The following is a 15826-nucleotide window of genomic DNA, read 5'->3' on the forward strand; positions in this document are numbered from 1 at the left end:
GGCGCGGCCGGCCGGGATGGGCTGGCCCGGGGGCGCCCCCTGCTGCTGCCCCGGCCCGCCGCGCCCCCGGCCCTCCGGGCGCCCCCCACAGGTGAGTGGCCGCGCCACGCCGAGCGGGAACGCGGGCGGCGGCCCTCTGCGTCACAGCGCGCGGCCCGAGCCCGGGGGCGGGCGCCAGGGGGCGCGGAGCCACCGGGGGTCCGGGAACACCGGGCGCGGCAGGAGCCCCGAGGCTGGGACTCCGGCCAGCGCCCTCCGGGTCGCGGTGAGCTAGGGGGCAGGTGGAGATCCTGGAGGTGACCAGGGGGCGGGGCACGGCTGTGGTCCTAAGCTCAGGCCGCCACGCCTTCCCGCGACTCACTGCGCACTACGGTTGGGTCGGGCCACTCTCTGCGTGCATCCCCAGGTCAGACAAGCGCACTTGGAGCACAAGATGCCCGTGGCAGCTGGCAGCTGTGCCCCGGCCCTGGCCTGGCAGAGGGCATGCAAGCGTTTTTCTTCTCGTGTTCCCTGTCTGGGACATTGAGGCACAGTGCAGGCACAGATGAAGCTGATCCCTCCTATACCCTCTTCTACTTCTGCCCTGCCTAAACACCCCCTAGGTCCCTTTGGATACACCCTTGAATCCTACCTCCATTCCCCTCCCGTCTTTCCTGGGCCTCACTTCTCTGTGGCCCAGCTCCCAGCTTCTCATCCAACCACAGCTATTTCCAGGAAGGAGGGGTGTGTGGGTGGGTGGAGGGGTTTCTCCAAACAAACCCCAGGCTTCAGAGTAAGAGGGGGCCCTGCTGAGGAGAAGCAAAAAAAAAAAAGCTCTGGAATATTCCAGGCAGGAGGTGGGAAGTGAGGATCCACAGGCTCTGGTAATGCCATCCCAGCCGTCCCTCAGGCATAGGTTGCCCCCATCTCCTTCCAGAAGTACCCCACTCCCCGCAGGGCTCTTGACCAGCCCACATAGTGCTTACTTAGCCCACAGCTCCTGTTGCGGTCATTGAATGGACACTTTTCTAGGTCTGGGTGGGCAGTGAAAGTTCAAGGGGGCTGGAGGATGTTTGGGGACCTTTCCCAGAGGAGGGGACTTAAAAGTAGGACTTGAAGAAGTAGGGCTATGTGCCATAGGTGCAGAGGAAAAATACTGGAAGGGAGAAGCCACACTCACCCAGGCACGACGATGACCCATCTCCCCCAGCAGGGCCGGGTGCTGAATAAGGCCAGGCCCAGTTGCCCACCTGGCCATTGGCCTGGAATGTCCTGGGACACAGCCAGGACTCGGGTAGGGATTACAGAGCCACTGGCGCTCTCCAGTTACAGGATGGGGGCACACACCTTGCCACTCAGGTGCCACCTTCTAGCCAGGGTACACAGGTGACAGGCTTCCTCGAGAACTGGAGCATGTAAGAAGAGGCTTCCTGGGACTGATAGGTCTTCTGAGGTGTCCCAGGGAGCATGAGGCAGAGGAGTCTCGCTGGGGCATTCAGTAAATACCGTGCAAATGACGATGATGACAACGTTGTGCATTCTTTCAAGTGACAGCTACAGCATTCCAAAGGCTGCTGTCCAGGGCGCTGGCTGAGAACCCCCAGGCCATTGACCCTTGTTTAGGAAGATTGTTCCATCCTTTCCAAGGCCCCATCCACCTCCTTCCCTTGACTCCTGGGACAGGAAGTTGGCCCTATTCCCAGGAGGGAAGCAGGAGGCCCTAGAGGGGGTGGAGTATGTGTTGGGAGGGGGCCCTCCTGTCCAGTCCTCAGGCCCAGTGACAGCCACAGAGGAAGGAGAACCAGGCCCAGAAGAGCCATGAAGGTAGTGCTCAGGTTTCGGTGGATGGGTGGGTGGGAGGGGTCCCCGGGTGCAGGGGACTAAGCCAGAAGCTGTGAGTTTTATCCGGAGCACAGTAGCTGGGGTCTTCAGGTGGTGCCTTCCACTGCTTTGGGCTGCAGCAGGATGGACCACTACTGTGGGCAGCTGGGCCTTCTGGCTGGAACTTGGCCTTGAGGAGGGCACTGCATGATCCTTTCCCGTCTAACAAGGAAGTTGGCCTTCATTCCTACTTTCTTTCACCCTGAGGATTTTGAGTCCTGGGCTGCCAGGGGTACTGGTTCCCAGCTCCACTCCCTTCCCACAGGAAGTCCCAAGGGAGCATAAGAGTCCAGGCTAGAGACTGGCTAGGGACACAGTGTTCTCCTCTGGCCCTCGAGCCCTGCCCTGAGACCTGAATTCCCACCCTGCCCCGCTGGCTGATTCCAGGGCTGGATCTCAGGACCACAGACCCCTACACAGGGTGGCCCACCGGGTGAGAGGCAGTTCCAGAGAAGATGGGGAGAGCCAAAGATCTTGGGCTGACACTCCCAGCAGGGTAGATCCTGGGAATCTGATCTCCTGGCCTCCCCCACATCCTCCCCCACCCCACTTCCTGGAGCAGCGACCTGCCCCCTTCCCGCCTGCACTTCCCTCCACTTCCAGGGCCAGGCTTCTCCACACACCAGCCAGACAGCCTCCCCTCCACCCAAGGGAAGCGGCTGCCTCGGCCAGGCTGCTTCCAGGAAGCCCCAGGCCAGGCCCCAGCATTGTTCAGGCCCTGCAGCCAAGAGCGCAGCCAGCCAGACACCATGAAGTCCAGCGGCCCGGTGGAAAGGTTGCTCAGAGCCCTGGGGAAGAGGGACAGCAGCCGGGCCACCAGCAGGGTAGGAGTGCCCACCAGCTGGGCGAAGGTGGGGAGGGTGGAGGTGAGGACAAGGGGGGAGGGTCAGGACTCAGGCCAGACCCTCTTGCTAGTCTCAGCCTCTTCTCCTGCTCCTCACCCTGCCTCAGTATTCCCCCTCATTCTTCTGGCCCCCTGAGGTGGCCAAGGTGGTAGTGTGATCCTGCCTCAGTGTATTTCCATCTCTATGTATTTCCCGGCTTGAACTTGTGTAAGCCCGGGGGGGTGGGGGGGGGCTAAGAACGTAAGTCCTGACCTCCCAGGGAAGCTTGAGAGTAAAGGGATGGGGAGAAGGCAGTGAAGGGTAGGGAGGAGGCCAGGGCTCCAGGCACTCGAGCTGGGAGTTTGCCTTCCACTGACGTCATCTGCGCATGATGTTATCAACAAGTGAGTCCCAGGGTCCCAGCGGGTCCCACCTCCAGTCCAGAGGCGTTCTGGAGAGTCGAGGGACCAAAGCTGCCCCATGTCATCGCCGCCGTCCTCCCGCTTTGCTTTCTTTCGAAGGCGTTAACGCTGTGGTGGGCAGATCCAGGGGGAGGAGGGAACAGCGGGAGCTTGAATACAGAGGTGAAAAACGCACATGGAGGGAGACTGTCCACAGACACAGGGTGGGCGGGATGGACCAGGGTGGGAGGGACTGAAGTAGGCCTGGGCGGCTGGAAGCTGCCCAGCTGCTGGCCTCGCTACCACTGGGTGGGGAGGGGACATACAGAGGCAGCAAGACAGCTGCTTGTCTGTCCCTACTGTCAGCCCTCCTTCCAGCATGGCCACCCCCGTCTCATACAACTGCTGCCTGGCTGCCTCCAAGCACAAAGAGTAAACATGTTGTTCTGACCATGGAGGAGGGAGGGCATGTCAGCTGCCTGGAGCGTGGGGACACTGAGAGCCAGGGGCTCAGGACTGGCTGAAGCCAGTCTGGGTGTTATGTGACAATGTGCATGTGTGTCTGGGCTGTCAGCTCACAGTACACAAGCCTCATCTGGGGAGGGCAGGATGGGGAGAGAGTCAGACCCCCCTCCCCCCCACTCTGCCAAGGTTCGGAAAGCCCTCACATTTGAAGTGGCAGTGACCAGGACATCACATAGCAGCGCCACGTGAGGGGCCCAAGTGATCCCTTAGGGAGGAGTTGACCCAGCCAAGGTGACGCAAGGGGTCACATTCCAAGCCCTGTAGAGGACAGGCCCCATGACTACCCTGAAACAGCTGTGGCCAAGTGTGCCTGAGAGTTCAGAGGCTTTGAGCTAGAAGACAGGGAAGCAGCGTTGTTCTAAGGCAAGGTTCCTACCCAGCCTTGGAGATGGGCCCACTAGGAACTCATACCTCTGTCTGTCTGTCATCCCACCCGCAGCCTAGGAAAGCAGAACCACACAGCTTCCGGGAGAAGGTTTTCCGGAAGAAAGCTCCAGTGTGTGCGGTGTGTAAAGTGACCATCGATGGGACCGGTGTCTCGTGCCGAGGTGAGGTGCTCTTCCCGTGTACTCTGAGCCCTCCACTCAATGCCACTGTGCTGTGCGGCTCCAGGAGCAGGCAGATTCACAGAGCAGAAACAATGCCCTCTCTCACCGAAACATCCACCTTGCCACAGCTCAGGAGATTTGTGACTCTGCCACCTTCCCATCCTCACCTATGATTAGGGGCTTTCCTCCCTCCTCACCTCCATTCGTCCTAGGCCACAACCTCTGGCCCTCTTCCCTGACTCCGGAGCAGAACCTGTTGATACGCTGCCCTGCTCACAACTCCGGCAATCTAGTGTTGCCCCAGGGTTGGCTTTCAGGACCTGGGGAAGTGGAGGATGGCCCTTTCCCTGCTCCCATAAGCCTCTGCTAACCCCTTTCCTCCCTTCCCTCTCTAGTCTGCAAGGTGGCCACACACAGAAAATGCGAAGCAAAGGTGGGTACCTGGTCCTAGCTGAGGGGGGATGGAGTCCTTTCACTGCCCAGACACTAGCTGAGGGGGATCGAGTCCTTTCACTGCCCAGACAGACAGTCTTCTTTAGCCACACTGGCATGGTTCTTCCACTCAGTCCCATGTCATTCCTAGAGACCCCTCCTGTGTGGCAGGGGTGTTGTGCTGGGCCCTTTAAGAACCACCCTACTCCACCCCTGGAGGGTTGGCCTAGGAGGGTGGACAGTGAGACAGCGTTTGTCTTGGTGCTGTGCCCAGGCTGCAGCTGGTGAGAGGATGGGGGGGGGGGCGGGGGGGTGGAGAAGGAGGAGGAGGAAGGGCGGAGTGGATAGAGAGGGAGCAGGATTTCAGAGACCAGGCACGGGGCTAGGCTGTGCCTTTCCTCTGGGGAAGGGTCCTCAGGATGCCTGAGTTGATCTTATCCTGGGTGCTGGAAGGGCTGGGCCTCTTCACGTACATACATACTGTAGGTAGTACCCACTGTCCACCAAGGCAGCCCCATCTCTGAGGAACATTCCTGGTTCTCAGCCTTCAGTGCAGGGGGTAGTCAGTCCCAGGGCCTCAAGTTAGCTTGGGGGAGTATGTGCCCATGGGTGGGGTCTCAACGGTGAAAGAGGCTAGTGTCCACCCCTGGCCATTGCCTGCCTGCCTCTATATATAACTCCTGTCCTGCAGCTGGATGAATGGGGGTCTGTTTGGGCAGGGGGCTGAGAGCCAAGAGCAACAAGCAGGGTGCCTGAGAGGTGGGGGACCGGGAGGCCAGCAGCAAGGCTCCCTTAAATAGCGGAACCTCCACTGGAGCCTGGACTCATCAGCTGACAGCCAGCCCTCCACCTCCCTGCTGAAGCCGGGCACCCCATTTCACCCGCTCCGTCCCTTACTCCCATCTCCCTCCAGGTGACCTCATCCTGTCAGGCCTTGCCCCCTGCGGAGCTGGTGAGTGTACTCTAGGATGGGGCAGGGAAGGCAGGAACCTGACTAGCGTCCAGAGGTCTGGTGGTCTCGGAGCGGGTCTCCAGGAGGTTACCTAGAACTGAGCGCTGTGGTTATTGGTCAGCCATCCGAACAGATGACTTCTAGCTCTTCGCTGTCATTGTCTACTAGGGCCTGCTGGGGGGGGGGGGGGGGGCTGGAGTCCTCTCTTTTACCCCAGGGAGTAGACGCAGACATGCCCTCCCACCCCCACCCCCAGGTCCAGACTAGTCATTGCCCTGGCCCTAACCACTCCCATTTCCTCCCCCACCTCCCTCTTCTAGCGGAGAAACACGGCCCCGGTCCGGCGCATAGAACACCTGGTAAAGGATGCTAGGGGCCTGGGCGGGGAGGGGCGCGTGGGTAGCTCTGGGGAGACCACGGTTTGTGGAACTTTGGACTGGGAAGCCTAGAGGAGAGACATCCGGACAGATGTCTACTACGGTCTCTCATCCACCAGGGGTCCACCAAGTCTCTGAACCACTCCAAGCAACGCAGCACCCTACCCAGGTGAGTGAGGGCGCCCGGCGACCCCACGTGGGCACTCTCCCCCGGACCCCCCACTCAGCTCATGTCAGTGCTCCCCCTCCGGACCACGCACCCTCAGGAGTTAGCAGGCCTCCCAGCGCTCCCCAAGACCCTTCTCATTATACTAGCCCCGTGGGGCGCCTCGCCTCTGTTCCCTAAGTCAGCTTTGCGACTTCGCGCAGGAGCTTCAGCCTGGATCCGCTCATGGAGCGTCGCTGGGACTTGGACCTCACCTACGTGACCGAGCGGATCTTGGCTGCGGCTTTCCCCGCACGGCCGGACGAGCAGCGACACCGGGGCCACCTGCGCGAGCTAGCCCACGTGCTGCAGTCCAAGCACCGGGACAAGTACCTGGTGAGGCGCGGGTCGGCCAGAGTCAACCAATGAGAAGAAGGCTGGGAGGTCCAAATAGGCAAGGCTACTGTTTGCCATCCATCCCTGAGATGGGACTGGCAGAGGGCGGTGTTAGTGTGCAAAGGCGGGGCGGGGCGGGCGAGGCGGAGCCTGAGCTCAGTCCCGCACGCAGCAGCTCCGGAGAATCCAGCTCCGGAGGGAGGACTGCAGTTTCAGAGTAAGGTTCTCCTTGAGGGCCCGCCTCCAGCACCACTGTCTGAGGTTGCCTTTATTTATTAAGGCTTCCCTTTATTTCAGCTCTTCAACCTTTCAGAGAAACGGCATGACCTGACCCGCCTGAACCCTAAGGTAGGGGGAAAATGACCAACCCTGTGAGAAGACTCTGCCTCCTTGTGATTAGCAGCAGTTGACCTCCACTTTACTCTTAAGCACTCTCCGAGATGACATACCATTTAAGATACCTGAAAACGTGGTGTAGTATGGCTGAGAAGTGTCCAGGCTACTGGTGACTGACGGCTAGAAGCCCCACCTTGCCTCGGGGCCCCTTGTGATCCCCCTCACCTCCTGTTCCTGCCCCCATACACACAGTTGTACCCTCTACTTCCCCAGGTGCAGGACTTTGGCTGGCCTGAGCTGCATGCCCCGCCTCTGGACAAACTGTGTTCCATCTGCAAAGCCATGGAGACATGGCTCAGTGCTGACCCTCAGCACGTGGTTGTGTTGTACTGCAAGGTGGGCTGGGACCTTGGGGTCATAGGGCTGAGGCAGCCTCCACCTAGAACTCACAGGTCCCACAACCCTCCCTCTTTCTCTCTCAGGGGAGCAAGGGCAAGCTCGGCGTCATTGTCTCTGCCTATATGCATTATAGCAGGATCTCTGCAGGGTGAGTTACCCTGGCCCGGCGGCCCTCCCTCTTCTGGCTCTGTCTGAGCTTCTCCCTGTAGTCAGAGGGTCCTACACTATAAACTTGGTGTGATACCACCTGTCTCCACTTGGGTGCCCAGCCCTCTCCAACAGATGAGCTGGGCTAGTTTCCTAGGGCTGTCAGCAGGAACGCCACAAACTGGCTGAAGATAACTGTCTCCCAGTTCTAAGATGTTAACACTCCAAAGTCAGGGTGTCAGCAGGCCTTTGCTCTCTCTGTGACTCTAGGCAGACTCCTTCCTTGCCTCTTTCCAGCTTCTGGTGGTGGCTGGCAATTCTTGGCAGCTCTTGGCTTGCAGCGGCGTTCATCATCACATGGTGTTCTCTTTGTGCGTCTGTTTCTGTTTCTCCTCTTCTAAGGACCAATCCCCCTGATGCTCCTGCATGATCTCAGCTTAACCTATCTAATCACGTCTGCAGAGACCCTCTTTCTAAATAAGGCCCCATCTGAGGTACATTTCTCTGGGGGAGGGACACCACTCAGCCCATTAGCTTGTCTAACTGCCCCATTTTACAGATGAGGAAAGTCAGATTCGGGGAACAGTTGCCTGAGGCCCAACAACTGGGAAACTGTACTACAGGGCTTCTAGCTCTCTTCTCCACGGGGGTCCCCTCTGCACTGAGGGATCTCATGGTTCCTCCTTCCCAGACCTGGGGCTTAGGCATGGAAGGCCAGAATGAGACTGATCCCTAAGCATCCCCACCTGCCCTGCTCTCCCCAGGGCAGACCAGGCACTGGCAACTCTCACCATGAGAAAATTCTGTGAGGACAAGGTGGCCACCGAACTGCAGCCATCCCAGCGCCGGTGAGCAGCCCAGTGGGGAAGGGCAGATACTCTGGCTCAGGCAGCACACCTGAATCCCACAATGCAAGGGAGCCAGGCACCACGCCAAGTTGTGGGAACTCAGGACACACAGGGTCGGGCTCTCGTGGCTCTTTGCTAGTAGCGTGGAAGGCAAGAAGCCGTGCGTAAACAGACTAGATCATTCTAGTCGATGATAGGGTCTGTGAAGAAAGTAAAGCAGAGGCTTGTAAGAAGGGCGTCACAGGACGAGCGGAGCTTGCCTCCTTGAAGTGTAGAACGTTCTAGGTCTCCCCAGGCTGGGGGGAGGGTCTGCATCGTTGAGCTGGTGTGAGGACGGTGGTGCTGATGTTTTCCTGGGCGTCTCCCCAGCTATGTCAGCTACTTCAGCGGGCTGCTGTCTGGCTCCATCAGAATGAACAGCAGCCCGCTCTTCTTGCACTATGTGTCCGTGCCCATGCTGCCAGCCTTTGAGCCCAACACAGGTGAGTCCACCTGAGATGTATCCCACGGGGACAACCACTTCCTGCCCCACTTCACCCCATGCCCCTCACGTCCTCCTCCACCCCTCCAGGCTTCCAGCCCTTCCTCAAGATCTACCAATCTATGCAGCTGGTCTACACATCTGGAGTCTAGTGAGTGCTCTGTTCCCAGGCCCTGATACCTGCCTGTGCCTGCTGCATCCGCCCCCAGCCTCCCCAGGTCCAGCCTTCTGGCTCCAGCCAGGGATGCTGAAGTACCCCCTGGGGGCTGACTCTGCATAGCCACCTCTGTGCCCTCCCTGGATGCCTCTGACTGTTCTGCCTTCTCTCTGCCCAAAGCCGCATTGCAGGCCCAGGACCCCAGCAACTTTGCATCAGCCTAGAACCAGCTCTCCTCCTCAAAGGCGATGTCATGGTGAGCGGGACCCTGAGGGTGGGGACTGCAATGGAGTGGGGCTGCTAGCCATGTAGTCAGCTGACCAGTCATCAAAGGGAATCCTACCCTGCTATCCCAAGAGAGTCCACCTTGAGATTAGGGCACTGCAGAAGCTGTGACCTGGCAGCCCTTGGGGTAAAGGCACAAATAAGGCAAAATGGATGTGAAGGCCTGACCCCCAGCCTCCTGCCCTCCTTCAGGTGACCTGCTATCACAAGGGTGGCCAAGGGACAGACCGGACCCTTGTGTTCCGGGTTCAGTTCCACACGTGTACCATCCATGGATCACGGCTCACCTTCCCCAAGGACCAGCTAGATGAGGCCTGGGCTGGTGAGTCAGAGGCCAGTGAAGGGGCAAGTGGGCAGGGAAGGGGATGCCAACAGGGCCTGGCTCCTCACCACCACCACCACCACCACCACCTCCACAGACGAGCGGTTCCCTTTCCAAGCCTCAGTGGAGTTTGTCTTCTCCTCCAGCCCCGAGAAGGTCAAAGGTAAGAGTGGGAGCTGGAGGGGTAGGGTGCTGAAGGTGTTGGGGGTCCCCTGATCCTCAGCCCCCAGGTGGCTTTCCACAGGCAGTACCCCACGGAACGACCCCTCTGTCTCGGTGGATTACAACACAGCAGAGCCCGCCGTACGCTGGGACTCCTACGAGAATTTCAACCAGCGCCACGAGGACAGCATAGATGGTGTGTGGGGTGGTGGTGGGCAGACGGGAGATAAGAGCTTTGTGGCTTGTTGGGGGAGGCACACTAGGGCATTAGTGCTGTCCCCACTCACTAATTCTTCTCCACTCAGGCTCCTTGGCCCACACAAGGGGGCCCCTGGATGGCAGTCCTTACGCCCAGGTGCAGCGGGCCCCCCGCCAGACTCCACCAGCACCTTCTCCAGAGCTCCCCCCACCCCCCATGCTCTCTGTCAGCAGCGACTCTGGCCATTCATCCACACTCACCACAGAACCCACAGCAGAATCCCCCGGCCGACCACCCCCGACCACTGCTGAACGTCAGGAGCTGGATCGTCTGCTGGGGGGCTGTGGAGTGGCCAGTGGAGGCCGTGGAGCTGGGCGTGAGACGGCCATCCTCGACGATGAAGAGCAGCCCTCCGTAGGTGGGGGCCTGCACCTTGGGGTGTATCCGGGCCATAGGCCTGGCCTCAGCCGCCACTGTTCCTGCCGGCAAGGTTACCGGGAGCCTTGTACAGTCCCCAATGGGGGCTACTACCGGCCTGAGGGGACCCTGGAGAGACGAAGACTGCCCTATGGGGGCTATGAGGGACACCCCCAGGGCTACGCAGAAGCCTCTGTGGAGAAGAGGCGCCTCTGCAGGTCACTGTCAGAAGGGCCATACCCCTATGCATCTGAGCTAGGGAAACCAGCCAATGGGGACTTTGGCTACCGCTCAGCAGGCTACCGGGAGGTGGTGATCCTGGAGGACCCCGGAGCACCGGCTTTATGCTCATGCCCAGCCTGTGAGGAAAAGCTGGCACTGCCCACGGCAGCCCTGTATGGACTGCGACTAGAGAGGGAAGCTGGAGAGGGGTGGGCCAGTGAAGCAGGCAAGCCTCTCCTGCACCCAGTGAGGCCTGGACACCCGTTGCCTCTGCTGGTGCCTGCCTGTGGGCATCACCATGCCCCGATGCCTGACTACAGCTGCCTGAAGCCACCCAAGGTGGGCGAAGAAGGGCATGATGGCTGTTCTTATGCCATATGCCCTGAAGGCAGGTATGGGCATCCAGGGTACCCTGCCCTGGTAACCTATGGCTATGGAGGAGCAGTTCCCAGTTACTGCCCAGCATATGGCCGGGCACCTCACAGTTGTGGATCCCCAGGCGAGGGCAGAGGGTATCCTAGCCCTGGTGCCCACTCACCACGGGCTGGCTCCGTGTCCCCGGCAAGTCCACCCTACCTGCAGTCCAGGAAGCTGGGTTATGAGATTCCTGCAGAGGATGGAAGGGACAAGTACCCATTGCCTGGGCACCTGGCCGCAACAGGACCCTTGACAGCTACAGGTGAGCACACTAGAGTGGTACTGTCCAGGGCAGAGGAGGATTCTAAATGCTACTGTGGACGCCATGGCGGGAGGGAACAGAGAGAAAGCAGGCTCCTGGTCACAGAGCCCCTCTCCCTACCGCAGAGTCACCTGAGCTATCCTGGAGGGATGGCTCCAGTGGGCACACCACACTGCCTCGGTCTCCCCGAGATGCCCAATGCGGTGCGTCTTCCGAGCTGTCTGGGCCCTCCACGCCCCTGCACACCAGCAGCCCAGTCCAGGGCAAAGAAAGGTACACAGGGGGCCCAGGCCGCTTGGGCACGTTCTGTGGGTGTCGGCAGCCCAAAGCAGGGCCGTCTGACCATCTTCATTTCCCCCTGCAGCGCCCGACGGCCAGATACCAGGTCTCCCTCCTTGGCACCAACTCAGAGACTCAGTCCTGGCGAGGCCTTGCCTCCTGTTGTCCAGGGAGGCACTGAAAAGGCCCCTGAGCTGCTGGCCAGCAACAGGCCCGAGCCACCGGACCCTAGCCCTTTCTCCCAGACCTCCCCACCCAGCTCGCCCAATGGCTGGCCTCAGGAAAGGAGCCCAGGGGGTCACTCCCACAGTGCCAGTCCTCGAAGTCCTGTGCCAACCACCTTGCCCGGACTCCGCCATGCCCCCTGGCGGGGCCCCCCAGACAGCCCAGATGGCTCCCCCCTTACTCCTGTGCCTACCCAGATGCCTTGGCTTGTGGCCAGCCCAGAGCCACCCCAGAGCTCGTCCACGCCCGCCTTCCCACTGGCTGCCTCCTATGATGCCAATGGTCCCACTCAGCCACCACTCCCTGAAAAACGACACCTGCCCGGGTCTGGGCAACAGCCATCACCACCAGCCAGGGCCGCCAATCAACATGTCACCTTTGCGCCTCCTCTCCCAGACGTCACCCAACCCCCAGGTATAAGGGTGTAGGACATCAGGTGTCCTTTAAAGAACCTCACCTCCCAGAGAGAGACCGTGGGGACCCCTGGGGTCTGAACTCAGTCCCTCCCTCTCCTAGAGCACCCTTTACAGGAGAACCAAAGCAACGCCAAGTTCGTCCAGGACACGTCCAAGTTTTGGTACAAGCCGCACCTGTCCCGGGACCAAGGTATGAAGCCAGAAATGGTAGTGTGCCCATCCTGCCCCACCTCCAAGGCCTGTCTTGGCTCTCTCACTCTGGTGGGGGCTTTGGTTCCTTCTGTCTCAGCTCTTGGCCAAGTTGCTCACCAGCAGTGATTCTAAGCTTTGGCCTCGGACTAGTTGTAAGTCCTATGACCCATGGTCCCAGCGTCCTGCCATCCACACAGCTGCTGGAGTGACAGACTTGGGACCCTGCCGGTGGGGCTCTGTGGGCGGCAGCCATCTCTAACTCTTGCCCTGCAGCCATTGCCCTGCTGAAAGAAAAGGACCCTGGGGCCTTCCTGATCAGGGACAGCCATTCATTCCAAGGAGCCTATGGGCTAGCCCTCAAAGTGGCTACACCCCCACCCAGCGCCCAGCCCTGGAAAGGTACAGACTGCTCAAGCTGAGGGAGCAGGTGTGGACAGGGGAGAGGCTGCAGAACCAAGAGCAGAGAGATGCACAGGACATCTCCATGAAGGGAAGGGGCAAGGAAAGCAGCCCCCACCCCAGCCTAGGAAAGAGTCGGGGTGGGATGGGGTGACTGAGATCCTGGAATCCAGGAAAGCTTCACTTTCATCACCCCGCCCTCCTCTCAGGGGACCCCTCAGAACAGCTGGTTCGTCACTTCCTCATTGAGACTGGGCCCAAAGGCGTGAAGATAAAGGGTTGTCCTACTGAGCCCTATTTTGGTGAGAAACAAGAGTCTGAGAGGGCTCTAGGGGTCGGTTAAGGGAGAAGCCTCAAGAGGGCGGGAGAGAAAGCCCTGGTTATCCGTGCATCCTTCAGGGTGTTTTTTCCCTCCCCTTTCAGGCAGCCTCTCTGCCCTGGTCTCTCAACATTCCATCTCTCCCATCTCCCTGCCCTGCTGCCTGCAAATCCCCAGTAAAGGTGTGTGATATCTCCCCAGCTCCCACCACCCCTACAGCAAATACAGAGGTCGGGTCCCCCCTCCAACCCCAACACCCCCGCTTCCCTTAGGGTGGCTAAGGAAGTCCTCTAGCACCTAGGAAGCCTCCCCCTCTTGACCTTCCTTGGTGCCCCTCATCTCCTCAGATCCTCTGGAAGAAGCCCCAGAGGCCCCAGTGCCCACCAACATGAGCACAGCAGCAGACCTCCTGCGTCAGGGAGCAGGTAGAGAACCGCTCCCCCTCCCTCTCCCTGGTGGTCCAGAGGGAGGGGAGGGGCATGGACAGGCCTGTGGGAGGTAGACCCGGAAGATAGGACACATTTAACCTGCAAAGGCAGAGGAGCCCCATCTTTCCAGGAGGCAGGGAAGGGGGTCACAGGCGAAGTTCTCAGGGTGCACAATACAGGAGTCACAGCTGCAGCAGAGGCAAGAACTCCCATTCTTGCTGGCTGTAGACGCCTTGGAGTCTGAGTTGCCTCTCTAACTTGCCAGGACGTGATGCTAGTGCATCAGACGGCACGCATCGGAGAAATGCACGGGATGATTGGGTGAGAAGCTCCTGGTCCTGGCAAAGCCACGCTAGCTCAACCTACTTCCTGTCTCTTTAGCCTGCAGTGTGCTCTACCTGACCTCCGTGGAGACAGAGTCACTGACCGGCCCTCAAGCTGTGGCCAGGGCCAGCTCTGCAGCTCTGAGCTGCAGCCCCAACCCAGCCCCAGCCATTGTCCACTTCAAGGTTTCAGCTCAAGGCATCACACTGACAGACAACCAGAGGAAGTAAGCCCAGGCACCAGCCTCCCGAAGTCCCAAGGACGACCGGGGGCCTGGATTTTTTTTTTTTTTCCTTTTCATGTGTGTGCGTGGTGTGTGTACATACATGTTTGCATTTATGTGTGAAGGCTCCAGTTTGATAATTAAGATCTTTCTGGTCCCAAGTAGTGGTGGCACATGACTTTTATCCCAATACTCAGGAGGCAGAGGCAGGTGGATCTCTGAGTTCGAGGCCAGCCTGGTCTACATAGTGAGTTCCAGGACAGCCAGTCAGGGTTACAGAGAAATCTTGAAAAAAAGAGTCTTGAAAAAACAAAAAACAAAAACAAAATCTCTCTGGGTTACTCTTCCGCCTTACTGAGGCAGGCAGGGTCTCTCCATCAAACCCAGAAGTCACAGATGTGCTAGACTTGTTGCTAGCTTGCTCCTAGGACTCTGTCTCTGCTTCCGAAGCTGAGATTATGGGTTCTGGCATTCAGACTCGCCCTCCTGGCTGCATGGCTAGTACTTCAGCCTCTGGGCCGCCTCCCCAACCCAGAAACCTGGGTTCACGTGTTTACTGTTATTTTACGTGCACTGGTGTTTTGCCGGAATGTGTCTGTGTGAGGTGTTGTATCCCCTGGAGTTACAAACAGTTGTGAGCGACCATGTGGGTGCTGGGTATTGAAGCCAAGTCCTCTGGAAGAACAGCCAGTGTTCCTAACCTCTGAGCCATCTCTCTCTCCAGATTCAAAACCTGGATTTTTCTTTTTTCCCCCTTGATTTTTCAAGACGGAACTCACTTTGTAGACCAGGCTGGCCTTGAACTCGGAGATCAGCCTGCCTCTGCCTCCTGAGTGCTGGGACTAAAGGTGTGCGCTGCTGCCGCCACCACCGCCACTGGCAAAACCTGGATTTCTAAGTGTGACACTCCTTCCCCAACCTACTCCTCACAGGCTCTTCTTTCGCCGCCATTACCCAGTGAACAGCATTACCTTCTCTAGCACTGACCCCCAGGACCGCAGGTGAGCCCTCCTCAGAGCCCCTTCCCATCCTGTGGTCCTGCCAACCCCAGCTCACCCTTCAGGAGCCGCGTCCTGGGCTGTACTCCTTCAGGGCTGTCTCTCTCTCTCTTTACAGATGGACCAACCCAGATGGAACCACCTCCAAGTAAGTCTCCCTGCGAGCCCAACCCTGTCCTGGCACAAGCCACCCCACATGGCCAGCAACATCCTCCTGCGAAAGGGGTGCAAAGGCCCAGCCCTGGCTTTGTCCATGTAGGATCTTTGGCTTCGTGGCCAAGAAGCCAGGAAGTCCCTGGGAGAACGTGTGCCACCTCTTTGCGGAGCTTGACCCAGACCAGCCGGCCAGCGCAATTGTCACCTTCATCACCAAAGTCCTCCTGGGCCAGAGGAAGTGAAGGAGGGCCGCAAGCTGAGTCCACACCAACACTGCACCCTCCCAGCACCCAGCTCTCACTACCTTGGCCTGGACCCAGGAGCCCTAGGAGCCGGTGCCCACCCTACGAAAGTGGGAGTGGCACCAGCCTGGGCCACTGTTCTTTCCTGCCCTTGCCTGCTAAGCTAAGTGAGTGGGCCTGTGAGATGACCTGGCATGTGAGCAGATGGCAGAGACAGGTGTGAGGCGTGAGGAGCTATCAGTAGTGGAGGCCTGGTGGGGAATGGTCCTGCCAGCTCAACCAGCTGCAGGTCCCATCACGGTGGGAGAGGGGAGAGGCGTGGGAGCTTTCTTCCTCCCCTCTGAACAGAGACCAGAGTGGGATCACACAAACAGAGGGAAAAAAGAGAGTCTATTTTTGTGTAATAATAAAGAATTTCTATAAACTTTTGAGTTGATTACTTCATAGGAAGAAGAAATCGCACATCTCCCAGAGACATCCCCTTGCTGGCCTGTGTCCCACAGCTGCCCTG

At 59.1% G+C, this 15826-nt stretch overlaps 1 protein-coding gene across 6 annotated transcripts; it reads left to right on the forward strand.

The window, feature by feature from the left end:
* The first annotated feature begins 3 nt into the window (after window positions 1-3).
* Window positions 4-15740, forward strand: Tns2 (tensin 2). Of its 6 annotated transcripts, none has more exons than XM_052749034.1 (29): window positions 4-91; window positions 4050-4158; window positions 4554-4591; window positions 5504-5542; window positions 5863-5901; window positions 6039-6088; window positions 6289-6460; window positions 6758-6808; window positions 7070-7192; window positions 7279-7343; window positions 8107-8190; window positions 8560-8672; window positions 8762-8822; window positions 9009-9084; window positions 9306-9435; window positions 9533-9598; window positions 9680-9793; window positions 9903-11114; window positions 11240-11387; window positions 11479-12032; window positions 12135-12224; window positions 12500-12625; window positions 12835-12927; window positions 13049-13126; window positions 13292-13369; window positions 13754-13922; window positions 14852-14920; window positions 15036-15065; window positions 15177-15740. In XM_052749034.1, the coding sequence occupies exons 1-29, from the start codon at window positions 17-19 to the stop codon at window positions 15313-15315; spliced, it is 4191 nt and encodes a 1396-aa protein (XP_052604994.1). In that variant the 5' UTR covers window positions 4-16; the 3' UTR covers window positions 15316-15740. The 6 variants fall into 6 exon arrangements, with proteins under 6 accessions (XP_052604994.1, XP_052604995.1, XP_052604993.1 ...); XM_052749035.1 differs by lacking the exon at window positions 4-91 and adding an exon at window positions 1717-1803; XM_052749033.1 differs by lacking the exon at window positions 4-91 and adding an exon at window positions 1820-2684.
* Window positions 15741-15826: the final 86 nt, after the last annotated feature.

This window comes from Peromyscus californicus, unplaced genomic scaffold (genome assembly GCF_007827085.1).
Source record: "Peromyscus californicus insignis strain IS unplaced genomic scaffold, ASM782708v3 Scaffold_20__1_contigs__length_68692818, whole genome shotgun sequence".
Classification (NCBI taxonomy): Eukaryota; Metazoa; Chordata; class Mammalia; order Rodentia; family Cricetidae; genus Peromyscus; species Peromyscus californicus.

Bases quoted from the DNA above. Each gene is read 5' to 3' on its own strand.
- Tns2 (XM_052749034.1), top strand. From the start codon at position 17: ATGGGCTGGCCCGGGGGCGCCCCCTGCTGCTGCCCCGGCCCGCCGCGC. The intron at 4,159-4,553 runs GTGAGGTGCTCT...TTCCCTCTCTAG, and splicing joins GACCGGTGTCTCGTGCCGAG to TCTGCAAGGTGGCCACACAC. The intron at 6,809-7,069 runs GTAGGGGGAAAA...CTACTTCCCCAG, and splicing joins TGACCCGCCTGAACCCTAAG to GTGCAGGACTTTGGCTGGCC.